This window comes from Telopea speciosissima, chromosome 10, assembly GCF_018873765.1.
Source record: "Telopea speciosissima isolate NSW1024214 ecotype Mountain lineage chromosome 10, Tspe_v1, whole genome shotgun sequence".
Taxonomy (NCBI): Eukaryota; Viridiplantae; Streptophyta; class Magnoliopsida; order Proteales; family Proteaceae; genus Telopea; species Telopea speciosissima.
The window spans coordinates 53,048,563-53,071,594 of NC_057925.1; the positions used below are offsets into that span (position 1 = coordinate 53,048,563).

At 38.0% G+C, this 23,032-nt stretch overlaps 2 protein-coding genes across 4 annotated transcripts; both read right to left on the reverse strand.

The window, feature by feature from the left end:
• Positions 1-913: 913 nt before the first annotated feature.
• Positions 914-14,161, reverse strand: LOC122643730 (glu S.griseus protease inhibitor-like). Its single transcript, XM_043837318.1, has 5 exons — positions 14,106-14,161; positions 13,637-13,644; positions 13,464-13,522; positions 1,231-1,267; positions 914-1,135 (listed from the first exon to the last, which is right to left on the reverse strand). The coding sequence occupies exons 1-5, from the start codon at positions 14,159-14,161 to the stop codon at positions 942-944; spliced, it is 354 nt and encodes a 117-aa protein (XP_043693253.1). The 3' UTR covers positions 914-941.
• LOC122641318 (ubiquitin-like protein 5) lies at positions 3,818-20,258 on the reverse strand. 3 transcript variants are annotated; one of them, XM_043834521.1, is made up of 2 exons: positions 19,935-20,258; positions 3,818-3,833 (listed from the first exon to the last, which is right to left on the reverse strand). In XM_043834521.1, exon 1 carries the CDS (start codon positions 20,172-20,174, stop codon positions 19,953-19,955), a length of 222 nt encoding a protein of 73 aa, XP_043690456.1. In that variant the 5' UTR covers positions 20,175-20,258; the 3' UTR covers positions 3,818-3,833; positions 19,935-19,952. The 3 variants fall into 3 exon arrangements, with proteins under 3 accessions (XP_043690456.1, XP_043690453.1, XP_043690455.1); XM_043834518.1 differs by lacking the exon at positions 3,818-3,833 and adding an exon at positions 13,571-13,644; XM_043834520.1 differs by lacking the exon at positions 3,818-3,833 and adding an exon at positions 13,576-13,629.
• Positions 20,259-23,032: the final 2,774 nt, after the last annotated feature.

A 23,032-nucleotide genomic window follows, 5' to 3' on the forward strand; every position in this document is an offset into this window, starting at 1 on the left:
CAAAGCCTTCTCAGCAGTGAGATCGAGCCATAACAAAACGATGGAAATGGCTGTAAAGTCAATATTTTGAAGAGTTTGTTCTCCCGTGGAGCCTCTAGCGTGAGAGAGTATCTATTAAAATGTCACTCAGCTCCGAGAAAGTGTTTCATATTTATTAGTCCAATATATGATGGATAATATCGTAAATATCCAAAAATCACTTTGAGAAAGTGTTTCATATGTAGTTGTCCAATACCAATTCAGATTGTGTACGACGCAGCTGCCCGTAGCGGCCTGTGCGCCGTAGACTGGACCGCGGGTGCAATGATCACTTTACCCCCGCTCGGGCAAGACGTTTGGACAGGAGTAAGACGATCTTTGCGCATACGTACAGGTCAGTTTGCGCCACACAGACCGCTACGGGCAATGTGCCGTAGAGGATCTGGATCCGTCCAATACATGGTGGATAACCCAAAAGCTCCAACGTTCCCAGAGGTAGGATCCGAAGACATTTGGAGAAAACCGACCGGCTATGATGTCATGTAAATATCTAATTCAAAATCTCGAACTATTGAGTTGAGGGAAGATCTCAGGGCTAATTGATGTGAGACTATTCTCCCAACAAATACACCAGAAGGACATCTTAACCCCCCCCCCCCCTCCACCACACACACACACACACACACACACACACACAAGGCTAACCGATGTGGGACTATTCTTCCAACAAATATATCAGACGGCCATCTTACCACACACACACACAAAGAGAGAGAGAGAGAAAATTTAAAGGAACAAATAGTTTACCATTAAGGAATAGGAACCACCCTTATTTATTAAGGCACTCTATTATTTAAGTTTGATTCATACAAGTGTTCCAAAGGGCTTCCTTTTCATAATACCATTACATAATTAATACATTTGATAGCATCTTAGGTATATATAATCTACTCGAAGTAGTCCTAACCAATTGTAGGTTTTCTTGTCACAGTGCCATTTTCGTCGACCCAAACACGAACCCTAGTGCAGACATAGTCTGTGGTAACAAACGATCCTTCCGGCACAATCACAGCAGTAACTGTGGGATTCTCCCTCTCAATTGTTTCTACTGCAACTTCCCCTTGTTCCCCAACCAGCTCTGGCCATGAACTCTTCCCTATTTATATAGAAAACCAATTAACATAAACATATGCATATATATCATATCAGAGAATTATAAAACAAATATATATAAGAATCCTTCTCTAATACTTACCAGTGCATTCGGTTGACATGATTGATTGTCTCTCTAGATCTTCTTTTGCCTTTAATTTCTTTCTCCTTCTCCTTGTGAACTTGATAGCTCTTACGTCCAAAGAGTTTAGTATTTATAGGTAATTGGGTTCTTTTGACTAACAAACCGTTTATACGTAAAGTTTGATTTGTTTTGGGGTTTTGGGTGCTTTATATTGAACTTTAGAAGCTTGAAATACACGAAATCTTAAATTTGACTTTTTGACTTTTCAATATTCTTACAACATTTCAAGGTATACAACCATAATCACTGCTCAACAATCATCGGGATGATAAGAATAAAGATTTTTCTCATGTCTTCTTTTCTTCACCATACAAATAAAAAATAAAGTTATGAGAGAGGGTTGGGTACGGCGTTATAGCTAGCAGTTGTGCCCAATGGAGAGGATGGGATGAAACAGACTCAGGTTGAGTAGAACACCAATATGCCCAGTCTTTACCCCAAAGTTATATATTTTTCCGATATTTGTAGAGCAATTAAAGAAGGGTTTTGCTCGATATAACTATTGTCGGTTACATGAAGTGTATCATCGTGACGATCTTAACCCCAAATATAAATTGGTTGTCCTCAAATTCATAGGTTAAAGTATCGAGGTATTTTTTGGTAATGAAAAAATTTAACCTCATAATGATATTTGTCCTATATACAATATTATTTTTGTCCTTTTTTATACTGCGTAGAATGATTACAACTCATTATCATATCCATGCGTACAAGAAATTGTGAGCATAAATAGGATTAATAAGTCATATTTGTTAACGAACACAAAAATATTCATATACTTTATAAGTTGGTTATCTTCTTCAAGAACTTTTTCCTTATAAACAAGATTTGACTTTATAGAGTCGTGTGGACTGTGGAGGTTATCTTTGACTGTATCAATCATTTCATAGGAAATTCTTCCTCCCAGATTAGTCACATATCAAATTTTGTGATTTCAATTAAGTCCTTATCGAACCTATCATGTTATGACTTTTATCCTTATTTCTTTAAATTAGAAGAAGTTATCCTAATGCCACCAATGTGGGACTGTCTACCAATTTTCATAACTTCATATCTCAATTGGGAAGAAGTAGATTGAGTTAAAACTTTTCAAAGATAATTAAAGATGATGATATGGATAAAATGTCAAAAATTTTGAAAATCAATATAGGATTATTGTCACATGGTAGATATTTGTGGACCTAGTACATATGGAAATGTCAAAAGTCCAATCTTTATTATGGAAATTGTCAAAAAATGTTCATGATTCGGTTTGTTCTTTTAAAACTGGTATAAGATCTTTCATTGAAGTTGCATTGTTCATGTTCATATTGTTTGTTCTTTTAAATTTGTGCTTAATTAAATATATTGTTCATGTTCATTCTTTTTCTTTTAAATTTGTATAGTCATTTAAATTAATACTGGTATAAGATCTTTCATTGAAGTCAAATAGTATATTGTTCATGTTCATATTCGGTTTGTTCTTTTAAATTTGTACTCAAGTCATTTAAAATTAATACTCGGTATAAGATCTTTCATTGAAGTCAAATAGTATATTGTTCATGTTCATATTCGGTTTGTTCTTTTAAATTTGTACTCAAGTCATTTAAATTAATACTCGCATAAGATCTTTCATTGAAGTCAATTGAAGTTCATATTGGTTTGTTCTTTAAACTTGTATCAGTCATTTAAATTAATATATAAGATCTTTGAAGTCAAATAGTATATTTTCATGTTCATATTGTTTGTTCTTTTAAATTGTATCAAGTCATTTAAATTAATATTATAAATCTTTCATGAAGTCAAATATATATTGTTCATGTTCATATTCGGTTTGTTCTTTTAAACTTGTACTCTCTCTCTCTCTCTCTCTCTCTCTCTCTCTCTCTAAGTCTTTGGATTCGGCTGAAAATAATGTATGTGAAGGTGATGGCTAGGAAGGGGAGTTAAGGACTTAAGTAATGTCGTTTAGTTTAATTTTTGCAATGAGGTGGGTTACATTCTAAAGGGAAAAGATTGCTACCTCGTCGGGTGCCTATGCCTATGCACAAGGCTGTGTGAATTGACTGTCATGTCCTCATGGAAAGGTGAAAATCTATGAGGGCACGACGGTCATTTTACGCAGCCCTGTGTCTAGGCGTAGGAGCCACGCACCGCACACGACCAGGTAGCATTATTTGTCCCTATATTGTAATTTCACCTATACTTGAAAAATGGGATCCGAATCCTCTCCAATGAGGGCATCGCCCAATGAGCATCAAACGGCTGGATTGCCTAGACACGTGCTGGGATGTGTGCCAAGCAACCCAACCATTGGATGCCTCATTGGGCGATCTCCTCACTAGAGAGGAATCCTATCGAGAAATATGTATATGACAATGACACATTTTGATAATGACATAGTGATATGTCGCTTTTAAATTACTTTTGAAAACCCTTTTATACCTTTAACTTAAACATAGAATTTTAAAATTTTGAACAATTATAAAAGGATGTGTCCAGTTCTAAATACACCTATAGAGGTGTTAATTACACATTCCCATACTAATAGTATAATAATACCTTTCCATTATCATACCTTTGTTTGGGTTTTTAACCTTGTGCTTGTTACAGTGCTTTTTAGCTCTTTCCTTGCATCTCATTATAATTTTTGATTATATATCAAGGTTTTCATTAGTGATTTTATGTTGGTTTTCTGTTTTCTTGTTTGTTTTTGGTCTTCTACTATTTTCTGATCTAGAATTTTGTTTTTCCTAATATTGTTCATCTATATTTGTTTCTGTTTCCTGATATCCAATATTATCTTGTCTATTTATTGTTGATCCTCCTTAATCTTTGCATAGTATCTTTTAGTTGGTCTTCTAATTCTGTGTTAAATTCTTAGTTGGTATCCAGTGGTGTGTTCTCTACATTCATGAGAGTACAAAAAAAAAAAAAAAAAATACCCCTGGTTCCCAAAGAGACTGTTTCCAGAGACTTGAACCCATGATCATTTCGTTAAAATTGTAAATAGGACACAGGCCAGGCCGAGTCCAAGCCGCCCACAAGGGGCAGGCTGGACCCAACCCGACCCGCAACACGTGGAGAGAACCAGCCACTGAAGTGGCTGGGTCTCTTCCCCCCTCTTAGATCGATTCCCAGTGGGAGTCTAAATAGGGGCAGGGGTCTTAAGGTTTTGGTTTTAAATTGAAAGACTATAACCCTAAGACTAAATCATCTGAGAAACCAAATTCTCCTTCTCCCAAGTGTTTTGTGTTCTCTTTGGAATTCCATCTCTTCCTAGGGATTTGTGGTGTAAAGTTTTCTATGGAGAAACCTTTCAAGATATTCAAAGATCGTGAAGGAGATTGTTCGAGTTCGTGAAGCTTGTAATCAAATTGGTACGAGATCCTCTTCCGCTGAGTTTCCATCTCCGTTCAGGTAATACCCTAACGAGTGATGATTTATTTACAAATATGAAGCAACCTGTTTTTTTTTTTTTGGGGTAAGGAAATGAAGCAACTTTTTTTTTTTGGGGGGTAAGAGAAATGAAGCAACCTTACCGTTGCAGAAAGCTCCACCCTTATGGATATAAGATATATACTTCATTTATCACCAACAGGATAAAAATAATAATTTTCATGTATATCCTTTAAACACCACTTTTGGGTTTTACATTTCGGCCCATTACAACAATAAAACCTAAGAAGTAGATCCAACCCAAACTGTTACTAAAACCTGGCCCAAATTTAAACCAAGCCTGTGTTACAAGTTCAAGGTCAAATCCACCACCTACCTCTAGTGTGTAGGGCCCACATCCCATGGAGGGTCCAGATTTGACTCCACACATCCCTATGTGGGGACCTGATCAAACTCATTTTAAGGGACCTACACGCTCTGATCTGCAACTCCGAACTTTGGAATACTTCAGCACAATAGGTGTTCTGGTCTTTTATATTCTTAGGCACAACACACACACACATTAACAATGAATAACAATTCAAATGTTTGACTTACCGCGAGACCAGACCCCTTTTGATATATATCCCCATTTCCTCCATTATGAAATATGCATGGAGAAAGTTACAAATCTCCACCACAACGTTTGGCAGTTACAATTCTTAACACCCAACGTTCGTCAGTTACATTCTCAACCGCCAACACCCAATGTTCAAATCCCAACGGGTAGCTTATGGAAATGTGCTGATGTGGAAATATTGGGCCACACCAGTTTATATCCGCATAGTTCAAGGTCAAATCCACCACCTACCTCTGCTGTGTAGGACCCACACCCCATGGAGGGTCCAGATTTGACTCCACACATCCCTATATGGGGACCTGATCAAACTCATTTTAAGGGACCTACACGCTCTGATCTGCAACTCCGAACTTTGGAATACTTCAGCACAATAGGTGTTCTGGTCTCTTATATTCTTAGGCAACACACACACACACACATTAACAATGAATAACAATTCAAATGTTTGACTTACCGCGAGACCAGGCCCCTTCTGATATTTATCCCCATTTCCTCCATTATGACATATGCATGGAGACAGTTACAAATCTCCACTACAACGTCTGGCGGTTACAATTCTTAACACCCAACGTTCATCGGTTACATTCTCAACCATCAACACCCAATGTTCAAATCCAAACGGGTAGCTTATGGAAATGTGTTGATGTGGAAATATTGGGCCACACCAGTTTACATCCACATAGTTTAAGGTCAAACCCACCACCTACCTCTACTGTGTAGGACCCACACCCCATGGAGGGTCCAGATTTGACTCCACACATCCCTATGTGGGGACTTGATCCAAACTCATTTTAAGGGACCTACACGCTTTGATCTGCAACTCCAAACTTTGGAATACTTCAGCATAATAGGTGTTCTGGTCTCTTATATTCTTAGGCAACACACACACACACACATTAACAATGAATAACAATTCAAATGTTTGACTTACTGCGAGACCAGGCCCCTTTTGATATTTATCCTCATTTCCTCCATTATGAAATATGCATGGAGACAGTTACAAATCTCCACCACAATGTCTGGCGGTTACAATTCTTAACACCCAACGTTCGTCGGTTACATTCTCAACCATCAACACCCAATGTTCAAATCCAAACAGGTAGCTTATGGAAATGTGCTGATGTGGAAATATTGGGCCACACCAATTTACATCCGCATAGTTCAAGGTCAAATCCACCACCTACCTCTACTATGTAGGACCCACACCCCATGGAGGGTCCAGATTTGACTCCACACATCCCTATGTGGGGACCTGATCCAAACTCATTTTAAGGGACCTACACGCTTTGATCTGCAACTCCAAACTTTGGAATACTTCAGCACAATAGGTGTTCTGGTCTCTTATATTCTTAGGCAACACACACACACACACATTAACAATGAATAACAATTCAAATGTTTGACTTACTGCGAGACCAGGCCCCTTCTGATATTTATCCTCATTTCCTCCATTATGAAATATGCATGGAGACAGTTACAAATCTCCACCACAATGTCTGGCGGTTACAATTCTTAACACCCAACGTTCGTCGATTACATTCTCAACCATCAACACCCAATGTTCAAATCCAAACGGGTAGCTTATGGAAATGTGCTGATGTGGAAATATTGGGCCACACCAGTTTACATCCACATAGTTTAAGGTCAAACCCACCACCTACCTCTACTGTGTAGGACCCACACCCCATGGAGGGTCCAGATTTGACTCCACACATCCCTATGTGGGGACCTGATCCAAACTCATTTTAAGGGACCTACACACTTTGATCTGCAACTCCAAACTTTGGAATACTTCAGCATAATAGGTGTTCCGGTCTCTTATATTCTTAGGCAACACACACACACACACATTAACAATGAATAACAATTCAAATGTTTGACTTACCGCGAGACCAGGCCCCTTCTGATATTTATCCCCATTTCCTCCATTATGAAATATGCATGGAGACAGTTACAAATCTCCACTACAACGTCTAGCGGTTACAATTCTTAACATCCAACGTTCGTCAGTTACATTCTCAATCGTCAACACCCAATGTTCAAATCCCAACGGGTAGCTTATGGAAATGTGCTGATGTGGAAATATTGGGCCACACCGTTTATATCCGCTTAGTTCAAGGTCAAATCCACCACCTACCTCTTGTGTAGGACCCACACCCCATGGAGGGTCCAGATTTGACTCCACACATCCCTATGTGGGGACCTAATCAAACTCATTTTAAGGGACCTACACGCTCCGATCCGCAACTCCGAACTTTGGAATACTTCAGCACAATAGGTGTTCGGTCTCTTATATTCTTAGGCAACACACACACACACATTAACAATGAATAACAATTCAAATGTTTGACTTACCGCGAGACCAGGCCCCTTCTGATATTTATCCCCATTTCCTCCATTATGAAATATGCATGGAGACAGTTACAAATCTCCACTACAACGTCTGGCGGTTACAATTCTTAACATCCAACGTTCGTCAGTTACATTCTCAATCGTCAACACCCAATGTTCAAATCCCAACGGGTAGCTTATGGAAATGTGCTGATGTGGAAATATTGGGCCACACCAGTTTATATCCGCTTAGTTCAAGGTCAAATCCACCACCTACCTCTGCTGTGTAGGACCCACACCCCATGGAGGGTCCAGATTTGACTCCACACATCCCTATGTGGGGACCTAATCAAACTCATTTTAAGGGACCTACACGCTCTGATCTGCAACTCCGAACTTTGGAATACTTCAGCACAATAGGTGTTCTGGTCTCTTATATTCTTAGGCAACACACACACACATTAACAATGAATAACAATTCAAAAGTTTGACTTACCGCGAGACCAGGCCCCTTCTGATATTTATCCCCATTTCCTCCATTATGAAATATGCATGGAGATAGTTACAAATCTCCACTACAACGTCTGGCAGTTACAATTCTTAACACCCAACGTTCGTCGGTTACATTCTCAACCATCAACACCCAATGTTCAAATCCCAACGGGTAGCTTATGGAAATGTGCTGATGTGGAAATATTGGGCCACACCAGTTTACATCCACATAGTTCAAGGTCAAATCCACCATCTACCTCTGCTGTGTAGGACCCACATCCCATGGAGGGTCCAGATTTGACTCCACACATCCCTATGTGGGGACCTGATCCAAACTCATTTTAAGGGACCTACACACTTTGATCTGCAACTCCAAACTTTGGAATACTTCAGCACAATAGGTGTTCTGGTCTCTTATATTCTTAGGCAACACACACGCACACATTAACAATGAAAAACAATTCAAATGTTTGACTTACCGCGAGACCAGGCCCCTTCTGATATTTATCCCCATTTCCTCCATTATGAAATATGCATGGAGATAGTTATAAATCTGCACTACAACGTCTGGCGGTTACAATTCTTAACACCCAACGTTCGTCGGTTACATTCTCAATCGTCAACACCCAATGTTCCAATCCCAATGGGTAGCTTATGGAAATGTGCTGATGTGGAAATATTGGGCCACACCAGTTTACATCCACATAGTTCATGGTCAAATCCTCCACCTACCTCTGCTGTGTAGGACCCACACCCCATGGAGGGTCCAGATTTGACTCCACACATCCCTATGTGGGGACCTGATCCAAACTCATTTTAAGGGACCTACACGCTTTGATCTGCAACTCCAAACTTTGGAATGCTTCAGCACAATAGGTGTTCTGGTCTCTTATATTCTTAGGCAACACACACACACACACACACATTAACAATGAATAACAATTCAAATGTTTGACTTACTGCGAGACCAGGCCCCTTCTGATATTTATCTTCATTTCCTCCATTATGAAATATGCATGGAGACAGTTACAAATCTCCACCACAATGTCTGGCGGTTACAATTCTTAACACCCAACGTTCGTCGGTTACATTCTCAACCGTCAACACCCAATGTTCAAATCTCAACGGGTAGCTTATGAAAATGTGCTGATGTGGAAATATTGGGCTACACCAGTTTACATCCGCATCATCACAACCCAACCACAAACCTTTATTTCACTCCATAAATACTCAAACTCCTTCTAATTAAATAAGAGCTATCAAGTCACAAGGAGAAGGAGAAAGATAGGGAAGAGAAGAAAGAGAAACAATGCCATCATATTGCATTGGTAAGAATATACAAAACCTTAAGGGCAACCAACCTTTGAAGCATTTCTATATTGTCTTATCTTATATATGCTTTATAATTCTCTGTAGGGAAGAGGTCATGGCCAGAGCTCGTCGGGGTAGAAGGCAAAGTTGCGGCTGCAACAGTCGAAAGAGAGAATCCTTTAGTTACTGCTGTCATTTTGTTGGAAGGAATGCTTATCACTCATGACTATGTCTGCACTAGGGTTCGTGTTTGGGTCAACAAAAATGGCACTGTGACAGAGGTCCCTGAAATTGGTTAGGACTTCAAATGTAGATTCTACTTAAAAATGCTATAATAATAAGATTATCCATTATGAAAGGAAAGGAAACCCCATGGACTTCAAAATAGATTCAATAAATAAAATGCTATAAAAATTGAATCATGGCATCATGCATCCAACTCACGAAAATTTGCATTCAGTTCCTCCTTTTTCTTGAAGATTTTACTTAGGGCTACAAAGGTTTGCCATTGGAAACATAGAAAGGTTGGTGCAAACGATATCAAACCAAGTCTCCATGAATGCAAGGAATCTCATGGCAATTAATTTAAGCTTTTTGAGGGCTTAAATTAATTTCAAAAAAGGATAATGTTGATTAAGTGTTGAAGATTTTAGACCAAAAAGTTTATGTATAGTTATTTCAAGGTTCATAACTAAAATTTTGGTCGTTAGGCTCGAGCATGTATTTGGGAGAATAATTTTTCCGTTTCAAATAGCTTTTATCAAGAGTAGACAGATCAATGATAATATTGTCATAATTGCTCATGAGGTCGAGGTCCTTGATTTCCCTTGGAAACGTAAAAAAAGGTTGGATGACTTTCAAGTTGGACATGTCAAAAGCTAATGATAAATTAGAGTGGGGATATATTTTAGAGTCATTTTTTAGTACTCAGGGTTTGACCAACATTGGTGTGATATGATTTATCATTTTAGTCTCTATGTGCTCCTATTCTATCAAGCTTTCAAGGTAATAGTTTTGGTTTTTTTTTAACCGTATAGCGATATCTATCAAGGTTGTCCTCTTAACCCATACTCTTCATTTTAGCAATGGAAGGCTAATCTAGGTCATAACATGTCCATCGTAAACTTAATATATTTAAGGGATTAAAATGGGAAGGGGTGGTCCTGAGAAAACCAACCTTTTGTTTGTTGATGGTACATTGATTTTTTTTTATTTTTTATTTTTGGTCAAGCTACTGAAAAGGATGCCTTACCGATGCTGATTATTATAAATATGTTTTAGGATTATTTTGAAGTTAGAAATACTTAAAGAAGATGAAGATACAGACAATTTCTGATTTGAAAAACCTCTTGTTACTCTTTTTTTTTAACTATAATAGATGGAATCGCCCATTGAGATAGTTGGGCCAACAATTTAATTTTTCCAAAAGTAGTGTATTTTTTAGCAAGGGTACTTCTTCTGTAATTAGGGATAAAGTCTTTAATATTCTTAGGGTTTCTCTGACGGAGGAGGGTTCCCCCTAGTTGTCTAATATGGTAAAAAAGCTATATGGAATAGTGTCTTAAATCGAGTCCAAGTTAAACTTAGGATGTAAAAAGCCTATTTGATATCTCAAGCAGGTAGATCTATCCTGATTAAATCAGTTCTTAATTCTATTCCTACTTGTTGGATGTTTGTCTTTAACTTTCCATTGCTCTTGTGTTTTCAATTAGATGTTATTAGTGCTAGATTTTGGAGAAGTGCTTCTGTAGATCATACGGGTTTAGTCTCCTATGTCTTGGAAGGTCTTAAGTCTACCTAGAAAGGTAGGAGGTCTAGGGTTATTCTTATGTATGCAGTGTGCTATTTAAATTCTGATTCTTTTACTAGTTGATCGGGTCTCTAATTTTTTTTTTTTTTTTAGGGAAAATTTCACGGACACCCCCTCTAAGTATTCAATATGTCACGGATTTACCAAACTTGGTCAAAATGGCAACCTTCCCCCTCACGTTAAGCAGGGTTACCACCCAAAGTTAAAATGTCGACTTTACCCTCTTAGTTATTTAAATAAAAAATAGATAAATGACACTTAAGGTACCTAACGTTTGATAAAATGATAAGTTGGGTATCCAATGTTTGACAAATTACGTTTAAGGTACTAAACCATCACCATTCACCATTGCCGCCGCCGCCACCACCACACCCTCGTCTTCCCGCACGACCACCACCACCCCACCACCTGCTGCAACGGCCCGCCCCCTTGACTACTCGTGACGCTCGCCCAACCAAAATTGCCGTGTCCATGATTTGTTTATTCGTTTCCGTAAAGCCGCTCTACAATTCCATCCCTTCAATCCTTCAATTCGTTTTCGTAATCCAAAGAGTCAACAGAGATTGCCGTGTCCATGAAATTCTAGACATCCACCCCTTGAATTCCTCAAAATCAATCTAAAATCATCATAGTCCATTGTAAGAAATAACCTTCGATCCCCAAATTTCCCCTGATTTTTCCCGCTGGAAACTGTTGGAAGACCTAGAGTTTGGATTTCATACAATTTGCAAATTGATCCGATCAGATAACGTTAAGAAAAACAAAATGAGGTCGTTAACATCATTTAACCTGCAAAAACCAAGGAAAGAAGTGCTGGCAGGGGTTTTGAGTTGGGCTAAAGAATGAAGTGCGGAAGATGGGTTTCGTTTTGGGGGCTTTGGAAAGGGAGTGGGTAACGATGATGATGGATATTTGGTTAATGGAAGAGAAATAGAGATGAATTTTGAAATTCAATGGAGAGATGGGTTCAATTATGGTGTATGGAGAATAATAAGAATAAGAAGAAGAAGAAGGGGAAAGAGAGGGTGGTTGGACAGCGGCTATGACCAGGTAAACAAAAAAACAAAATGGTCTTCAATATTGCTTCATTCTTATCTCTAATAATCTGTTTGATTTTTGATCTAAACTTGAAGAAATTCAAAAGCAACAAATAAAATCGCACAATATGGGTAGCTTTGGTTGTGGAGGGAGTAGATTTGGTCAGGACGAACATTAGCAAGCGCATTGTTGAACACCATGGAAAAGGCATTACCGGGATGGGAAGAGATGAAATCCTTGAGAATCTCCTCTGAAATTAGATTAGCCTTTTCAGCACTCCTCGAAGAATCAGGGGTGCAGCTCCTTTGGTGAACGAGCTATTGTCTTGTTAAGATCGCCAATATCTTCTTCTTCTTCTTCCTTGAGCTTGGAACAATCGAATTGAGATTTGAGAAACTAAAACTCAAAACAAAAACAGAGAAATTGAATGAAAATAAAAGAAGAATCAATGAGTAGAAGAAGATGGAGATATGTAAAGTGTATTTATAGGTTGATAGACATGCGAGCCTGGGCATCAATTACAATGGTCCGTCTAAGTGCTGCCATGAAAGTCATTGATATTGGTGGTGATCGGAGGCTGGAGCGGTGAAGCACAAAGAAACAAAGAAGAAGAAGAAGAAATGGTGGGTCCTATGAAGAGAATGGTTTGTATTTGGGATTTTACCCTTAAGAGTATTATAGGGAGTTCACAAGTAAGGGTAATTTCACCATTTAAAAAGAATTAACAGCCACTTAACTGTAGACTAATGGAGTGGACTAAGTTGAAATAAAATCATAAAATAGGAGGTGTTTGTGACATTTTGACCAAGTTTGGTAAATCCGTGACATATTGAATACATAGAGGGGGTGTCCGTGAAATTTTTCCTTTTTTTTATAATTCAAAATTCCATTCTCTTTCAATTCTGGTATTTAAGGGTCACTGTTGGTATCAAAGGCCAAAAGTTATATTGCAGGGTTTATGCCAAGCAAGTACACAGAATTACACAGAAGTAGAAGAGTGGATTGAGAGAATAATTCAATAAGGCTAATTTAACTAGCAACTGCAGCAGCTAGACCAAGTAATTAAACTATGATATATCCATCATATATATATAATTGAAGTTTTAAACAACAATCAGATGGTGAAGGCCTCACTGCCTACCAACATAAGAAAGAAGATTACTCCAGATAGAGTCTTAAACAATTCTAAATTACAATACAAGTCTCACCAATCTAGCAATCATTTTAAGTTTTCCATTTCCTCCTCGGAAGTAAGGAGTGTCAATGTCTGCATTACATTACATATCTCATAGACTCAAAGAAGTAAACACTGCTTTTGAGTTCTGATCATGTATTGCCTCTCCTCTGGACCGAGAGACAATTTCCAACACCCACACCTAACCATCATACCTGTTTTTCAAATACAAAATTAAAAGAGAGAATTGAAATCATGAAGCTGTAATATCACTTTTTCTTTAATAAACAGATTTCACAAATTGGTTACAAGGAATAAACTGAGGAACATGATCATTGAAAAAATATCAAAACATCGCATGGCAGCAATCAAGTTTCACCTGCATCCATGAGTTCAAGCATCGCACTCTGGTACTTATCCAATTTCACATGCAAAGACAATAACATCAGCAATCGACATAATGGACACAGCACTTTGCTATGTTCCTAGGGGGGGGTTGTTTAGAGAAATAGGTTCCATCTGCAATTTTTGCAAATTTATATGGAACCACAGATGAAAATTTAAAGGCATGCAAAACCTGAGTCAGGATATATCATTTCGATAGAGGTAATTTAGGAATCATTACAACATCCGGTTCATTTGAATACATTTTATCCCTCTGAAGGTGGAGAGAAACCTCGGAACACATAACAATTCATCATCTACATTTAACTGTTCTGAACTGGCCTGCATGTACTGCATAACCCATGCTGTGCCAAATGTTTTCTAAGCAAGAGTCGGTCATATAACAACCAATTCAAACCATTCAAAACCTTTTTTTCTTGATAACTAAAACTCACTCTTCATGTTGTAAACTTGTAGCAATCTGACTCATTTGTCCACATGTATCTGTGCAGAACTGGCCACAGCATGTTCTACATAACCAATGTGGAATGCTGGATACTTTCATATCTGGTCATCCAATCGAAACCACAACAAATTCAAAATCTATATTCTCCTGATAACTAAATTATAAAGCTCAATAATAAGGAAATAGAAGACAACAATGAGAAGCACAGAGGCAAAGATCCGTGTTCCATGCGTTCACTGTAAGCATGGGAAGAGCTTTTCAGGGTGGCCTGCCAAGAAAAGCTTTTCCAGACATCACAAATATCTGCGACATGGCAGCTCGGATTGAGCCAAAGTATTGTGGACTGGTAAACCCCAAGGTCCCGAGTTCACATGTCAAGTTTCAGAATAAATGGATATGGCCGAGTGACAAAGCACTAGAAAATCCAGGACAATGGAGAGAGTAAACAGACAACCAAGGGGTGCATGGAAAAACAAGAGTGTGTGTATGATTGGATTTGAATATGAAATTTGCTACATGGTCAATCCCCAGATATAAAACAGTTGAAATTTCCAAAATACCCTTGCACGTGGCACAAAGGAGGTATGCCATCAAGAGATTTTTCTAGTTGGGCCTTCGGGAGAAACTTTTCCCCGTAAGCATTTACATCTCTTGCTAACTGCTACTAACAAATGTCAGTAACCTTATTAAGTGCTGAAAGGGTAGAGAAAAGAGACGACAAAGTACTAGTAAAGGAATGACAACTATTGCTGTATTCTATCCTTCCAGCTGAATAGTAATAACGTTGATGCTAATGCTTCTCACCCCTTTCTTATTAATAAGTTTTTGAAATGGAATGTTCCTTTGCGTCCATTAGGCAAGTTGATGCATATGAATCTGATCTGACAGATCTGATAGGCCTGCACGTAATGGACCCACTAATGGAATGATCTGATAGTTCAGATTTAAAAGGAAAAGCACCAGATTTCCAGAAATTTAAGGAATCAGATAATTCAAACAAAACAAATCGAATAAGAAATAAGGGAGCAAGTAAAGACAACTTGCAAAGTGAGGAAACAGCAGAGAAATTTAGTGTGATGCGAGAGAAAGACAATCTCTCTCCAAATTAGGATCTGAAAAAGTGAGAAAATAGAAAAAGAATAACAACCACCGTAGGAGAGGAGATAAAATATATGAAAGAGAGGGAGATCTCTAACCGTGGGTATGAGAGAGGGAGAGAAAAAGAGTTGGGTAATGAAAGAATGGAAAACAAGAGAAAGACACAAATTAAGCCACACAAGGCAATCATCAACAAAAACTAAACCAATCAAATACCATAGATCATGGGGGAGGGTTGGTTACATTGCTTATTAATAAAAAACGGAAAAGAAAAAAAATCTCCTAGATTAAATCAACCACTAATATAACTAACATCTATGCTTTCCTAACCAGGACTCCCAGACAGCTAAGGAGTGTTGTAAACCAACTCAAACAATAAAAACTTGAGAATAAAATATAAAATATATCCTTCATTTATCACCAACAGGGGACCCACTAATAAAATAATAATTTTTATGTACACCCATAAGACCCCACTTTTTAGGATTTATATTTCCACCCATTACAACAACAAAACCCAAGAACTAAGATCCAACCCAAACTATTACTAAAACTTGGGCCAAATTTTACAAGTTCAATGTCAAATCCACCACCTACCTATTTAGTTGGGGTGAAGAAAGAGTGATGGTCAATGGAGAACTAATTGGAAATGACAAACACCTTGGCAAACTCTACAAAACAAAGAACGAAGATTTGGTGTGGGGCAGAAAGTCAAACAGAAACTCTTGTATCCACAAGGCCCGCAGTTGTGTGAAGAGTTGGGTGATTTATAATGTGCAGCTGAGAAAAGTGGAGCTCCCAGTTGCTGTTTTCTGTTATTTCATGTTCTCTAATTTTTAGACTCAAGGACACGTTGTTAGTCTGCTATGGTCTTTGTCTGGTCCAGTCGTACAATTGGGTCTTGTGTATTTTATTTGAATCACTTTAACCAAATTTTGAGTAAGTTACGTTCAAGTAAAATGTTCAGTTTGTGGTTGGTCTAATTTTTAGACTCAAGGGCACGTAGTTGGTCTTCTTCTTCTACATTTTTTTGCCTCTTCTACATTTGTTGGATGAGTGACAAAACTAGGAAGGATAAAGTAAGGAATGATCAAAGTAGAGCTGATTTAGGAGTAGCTCAGATACATGATAAGCTACGAGAAAGCCGTTTGAGATGGATACTCCAATACGGAGGAGTAATTTGATTCAGATTGAAGGAACTAAAAGATCCAGGGGCAGACCTAAAAGTTGGAAGTCAATCCAATGGCTGGATTGTGAAGAACTGAAAATTCCTTGTGTAAGTAGCAAACTTAATATTTCAGCAAACCAGACAGATTCTGAAAATAGGAACAATTGATGTAAGAAAACAATGATCAGCATAAACTAGAGAATCACAAGTTTGAGTCAAATTGGGAAAAGTCAAAACCAGAGTTCGACTCCAATGGAATGACCTCCCTTCCAACTGTTTTGTATTGATGTAGTCTGATCAAAAATTTGATGGTTGGATCATAGCAGTAATAAAAGACTCTTTGACTGAATAGGATTACAAGAAACCAATCAAGATTAGGAATTTGAGGAAGGTATCACCTTCAGATTTTAAAATATGGATGTCCAGCACTCAAGCTTTTCTAGATCTAAAAGATTGTAAAAGAAAATAGTAATATAGCATGCTCAGAGAAAGGAGAATTTGATCTGATATACAGGGAAGTATAGCAGAAAAAATAGGAGGATAATGATAACTAGACACCTTATTGCCTTAAGGCTTGATTGGATTCACCACCAATCTGGTTTTCTTGATTCGTCACAAGGAAGAAGGCTGATTCACTGCAACAGCAAGACAACAAGGTTGACTGCAAAAATTGTTGGCAGTAGTACTGCCCTTGAGCTTTTTAAAGATGGAGAAATACAAATCATAGACCAAAAAAGAAACCATATTGGACCAGAAAATAGCCCATATATGGAGGGGTATTCCTGATCACAATCCAAATCTCTAAAGCTAAAGAGAATTTTTTTTTTTTTAAAAAAAAGGATAAAACTTAATCTGATTGGTTAGCCAAAGGATAAGGTAAAATAAACCTAATTGGCCAATCCTATGGTTAACTCAATGGATCACCAAAACTGGTTCAATAACTAAAACAATTGAACCGGAATTAAAAGAAATAAAAGAATTATCAACCCAAAACAAACCAGGCCAAAATAAGCCTAGGAATCAATCCAGCAAGGGCCACATTAAGCCTACTGGTTCTTCTTAGCCCTTCTCCTCGACTATGTCTTCAGTTCTGCATCAAGAAGAGCTTCAAAAGATCCTTCTAATTCAGAGAACAGGCAAACTTCTAAGGGAACAACACTAGAATATTTTAATAATATTTTAAGAACTATTTTAACAATATGTTGAACCCACTCAAATGAACTCTCAAAAGACACCAAGTTACATCACAAGTTGCTTCTTGCTAGCCTCACTACTGCTTGCAGTAGATGGAAGTCACTACACCATGACAGCAATAGAAACTTTCAATCTATCAATTCACTGAAACATGGATAAAACACAATTATACACAGAGATGCCTATTTCCTCTTTGTCATGATTTTCAGGGTTTAGAAATTTATAGGACTGTCGTATGACTGGCTATTATGTATGGTGTAGAATGTTGGGCAGTAAAGAAGCATCATATAGATAAACTAAGTGTAGTAAAAGTGAGGATGCTGAGATGGATGTATGTCAAAACTAGGAAGGATAAAGTAAGGAATGACCATATTCGAGCAGAGTTGGGAGTAGCTCCAATCCATTATAAGCTACAAGAGAGTAGTTTGAGGTGGCATGGTCGCGTTAAACGGAGGCATTGGGATGCTCAAGTATAGAGGAGTGATTTGATTCAGATTGAAGGAACTAAAAGAGCCAGGGACAGGCTTAAAATAACCTTAGGAGAAGTGGTGAGGAACGACATGCATAATTTAGGCCTCATATCATGTATAACTTCAAATAGAGCTGATTGGAGAGCAAGGATCCACGTAGCTGACCCCATTTAGTTGGGATAAGGCTATGTTGTTGTTGTTGAAAGTACAAGGCTCAAGTTCATTACAAAAAGGTTCCCGCACAGTTCTCCATTTGTATTGGTCCAGCAACATATTACGATGCAGAATAGTGTACCATCAGAGAAAGCATTTTCAAGGATCGAATTGCTATCTCTGCTAGTGATCATCTTTTTTGTCCTGGACAAGGACTGATCATCGATAAAATTTTGATGCATCACATCTCCTTTTTCAATGTTGTTTCAAACAAGTCTATAAAGAGGTAAGGGGTTATGATTTATTATCGAAATTAAAAGTATCAAATGCAACCAATAAGAAATGGACAGGCAAGAGACCATGTTGCATGAGAGTCTTACATTAAATGTTTGTTTCTAACAAGGCAAGGGCCAACAAAACCCAAGCCTCGAGTTGATTTATCCTGATTTGAACAAGAGAACCAATCAGATCTAACCACCTCCACATTTATGTTGAAGAAAGATTCATATTAGTAAAAAGGTAGGTACATCTTTATTATTCTTGGACTTTATCATATGAAATCAAATCAAAGCAATTCATGAGACAATTTATAATTCAAATCTTGCTTATGTAACACAAAACCAATTTTCTCGACCCACTGCCAAGCTCTCATGTACCAATGTTTTTCTCTTGTGCCCTTGATCAATTTTGTTGACTAATTGATTCACTCTAAATCATAGTCCATACAAGTTCTCATGTGGAAGGGTGGCAAAGGTTAGAAAGACTAGAATTAGAGATGAAAACACTATTGGACCTAAACCTACGTAAAAGTGACCAGATGAGGCAAAATTGATTCAGATTATTTGTCAACGAGCCGAAAAGACAAACAAACGAATGTGTAACTAAAAGTATTTGCAAATTGGTAACAGTAAAAGGACAACAAAAGGGCTGAAAACGACCTAGGTTGAAGTAATGGGGAAGGACAACACTGCTTATAAGGGGGGAAAAACTGCTACGGCTTCAAATAGGGCAGAATGGGAGAACAGGACTAGCCAACCCTAATTAGTTGAGATAAGACTAAGTCAAGTCAAGTTGTGTTTGTTGAATTACATGTTTTAGATGCTTTTTCATTTCTGAGTTTTCTGATAATTGAATGATGTGATTGATTTCTCAATCAGAAGTTCAGAGGATATTATAAAGAGTAACTCCATGATATTATGGTTGAAGTAATGGTGATTCCATCGTTCAAAATTTGAACCCAAAAAAAAAACCCTAAACCCAGACTTAGAAAACGAACGTCAATCAACAGAATTTCACGGTTCTTCAATCAACAAAAGCTACAACCCTCAAAGAAGGGGACAATTAGTAGAACATCGAGGACATCATAGACACAATAAGCGAAACCCAAAATCCTTTCTCCCAAAGTCCAAATTTTGCAATCAATCGAACTTGACAAAAACGAAATTACAAGAAAATATATAACCCAATATCAAGTAACTTCTTAACAAAATCCCAAATTACAAGTTACGAAGAAGAAACAGGAACCAAACACAATAGGACAGGCGATAATCCGGAGAAAAAAATAGAGTAAACCTTGATTGGACAGACAATTTAGTTGTAGTAGAGTTCAAGGCCCATGCCGTCATGAATCTCATAGTCTTTTAGGGTGATGTGATCCTTATAGATGTTGTACCACTTCTGAATCCTGATCTTCTCAGCTCTCGTTCCCGTCTGAGCAGCAACGAGCTTCTTCAAGTCTCCGATGGTGTCATCGTCGTTGCACTTCACTCTAACTTTCTTTCCCAGACGATCGTTCAACACCACTTCAATCATCTTTCCCTGCTCTTCCTTCGCCTCTCTCTTCCCCTGCAATTCACCTTGGGAAGCAAGCAATCGAGAATTACTCAGTCAGACCAAAAGACTGGTTGCTCGTCTAAGGACTTCTTTGGTTCTTATAGGAGTTGGTCAACCAAAACCCGCGTGTTTGAGAAGGAATCTAATGTGTCCTGATCTTTGAAACAAGACACGTGGCGTGATATAAACGCTTTGATTATCTTTAAGTCGGTAGCTGACGCATCTTGTGGTTAGAATTTACCCCTACTATATAAAAGAAAAAAAAAAAAGATCACCTAATCTTTTACCCCTTTTCTCTTTTTTTCAAGGAGAGAGATAGACAAATTCCGTAAGCCACACTCTAAAGAAAGAGAGAACCACTTCTCTATATTTTTATCGTTTTTACCATCATGAGGTCTAAGATGTGTTATCTAACTAAAAAACAAAAAAAATTTCTTGAGATCTAAGATGCTATTTATTTTAGACAATATAGAATAGGGGTGCAAGTTTGGGCTTGACGGCCTAATCCATCCTGAGCCTGAATAGGACCTGGGTTGAAATACCCTCGCCCTAAGGGCGGGTCAGAGTTGGGAATTTTTGGCCCTGAGTCAAGGTCGGACAGGCCAGGATTGAGGTCTTCGATTGAGCCCAACCCGACCATGTCGTGTTCTTTCTGTTCTTTCTTCTTATTCTTCTTTCTTCTTCTTGCTCTTCCTCTTCTTTCTTCTTTCTCTAGAACCACCCCAATTCGAGATTTCAGAACACCAACTGAAATTTCTTCTTGTTTCTTTTCTTTCTATCTTTGTACTTCTTCTTCTTCTTCTTCCCAACCTAGCCAGCCCATGCATCTCCCTTCATCCCTCTCCCCATATTCATGGCCAATCAAGGTTAGCCCGACCCAACTGGCGGCTCAGGGTTGGATTTTTTTGGCCTTGAGTCAGGACCTAGCTAAGGGGACTCAGGGTTGAGCAGGGGTTTTAAAAGGCCTGGCCCAACTTGACCATGTTAGCTATTGTAGCCCTAACTTAGAATATATAAACATGATGAATTTTATGGTTTAACGTCTTCAAATTCCCTAAGATAACATGTAAGTTTCTCAAAATGACAATTAAGAATTAATAATTACTAAATAAACAACTCCATATATGGTTTTAATACCATCACTAAACAAGTTTATAGAAAAAGACTAAAGATCCATAAGCTAAAACCTCTACAAGAGAAAATACCACCCAAAAACATAAACTATAGTCAAGAACATAAAAAAAAAAAAAAAAAACTTGAACACAAGAACATGAAATATACCCCTTGAAAGGTACTGGCGGTATTGGTTCTATCGGGTACCTAACCAGTATTTCGGTATTATCGTACTAATTGTTGGAAAACACATTCCTCCATAAACTAATTTTGATGATAACAAACATTAAGATTAATACTAATATTCCAATCTTTAAGCAAGCTTCATAGTCAGACGTTGGAAGCATCAAGCATCCAGGAAAGACTTGATCAACGGAGCTCACAACAGAAGAGTTAAGGAAAAGAAGAAATTTGAAAATTGAGGAACATCTTCTAAAGGAAGCCAAGAATTAACAAGACAAAGACTCTCCAAGAAGATTCAAGTGCAATAGAACACATTTCACTACATGTGCATATCACATTGCACACACATTGCATTCACATGTAAGAGACCCTAGGAGGAACTCATTCCCATGCCTTAGACTCAAGAAACATGGCCATTAAAGTGTTAGAAAAAAACCTATGAAGTCCCCAAGCAAGCTGGACCAAAAATCCCCTTGACAGACAATCAAAAAAATAGGATAACTGTCTGTCGGTCGACCTACAAACTCTGTCGGTCGACCTACAGAATATAAAAAAATACAGACCTGTTTCCAGTAGTCTGTCGGTTGCAACCGACAGATCTATCGGTCGACCGACACTTGTAGGTCGATCCATAGGTCGACCGACAATCGACCTACAGCCCCAAACTTGGGCTTAACGGCTAGTTTTTTGATGGTCGACCGACAACTTTATAGGTCGACCGGCAGTCTAAAAATATGACAGTTTTATATCCGTTGGAGAACAAACAAACTCCAACTTTTGGCTTTATAAAACACATCCAAACAAGGAACAAAATACATCTTTTTGATAGAAAAAGTGCATAGTACATTTGAGAAAGTACAAAAGTGAGAATTTGTCATTGAGCTAAATTATTCAATTCAAACTCTTCAAAGAGATATTACCAAGCTGTTAACTCTCCACTCTCTCCAACTCATGCCATCAAGGAGAGTCATCTAGGAGACTCAAGGTGCATCACTCTCATTCATATCATTGAGCACCATCACTCAAAGGGTAAAAGTGTCACTACTCTTTGATAGGTATTTATACCGAACTTCTATTGTATTTACTTGTTTATGCTTTTGATTTGATAAAGCATTATTGTATTAATCTAGACTGTACTTAGATTAGTACAAGGACCCTCTCATCCTTAAGAGATTGAAAGGATACTCTTGTCCTGGAACTAAGATTGTAAGGATCCTCTTATCCTGTAAAAAGAGTTGTAAAGGTGTCATTTCCCACCTATTGTATTGAAAGGGAAATACTAGTGGAATTCTCTCAAGGTTGAGAGGAGTGGATGTAGGCTAAGTTAGCCGAACCACTATAAATCTTGTGCCTCATTTACTTGCTTTTTATATTTAATATAAGTGTGCAACCAATCGAAAAAGAGGCAAAATCCACTAGTGGTAACCTATTCACCCCCCTCTAGGTTATCCAACAATTGGTATCAGAGCGGGAGCTCAAAACTAAGACCATATTGTCTTTATATTGTGCTAAAAATGATCCATGGCATCATCATCATCTAC

Coding starts and splice junctions, on each gene's coding strand:
- LOC122643730 (XM_043837318.1), bottom strand. CDS start 14,161: ATGCAGGCCAGTTCAGAACAGTTAAATGTAGATGATGAATTGTTATGT. Junction 1,268..13,463: donor TTAAAATGATTGCTAGATTG/GTGAGACTTGTA, acceptor AAGAAGATCTAG/AGAGACAATCAATCATGTCA. Junction 1,136..1,230: donor TCAACCGAATGCACTGGTAA/GTATTAGAGAAG, acceptor CTATATAAATAG/GGAAGAGTTCATGGCCAGAG.
- LOC122641318 (XM_043834521.1), bottom strand. CDS start 20,174: ATGATTGAAGTGGTGTTGAACGATCGTCTGGGAAAGAAAGTTAGAGTG.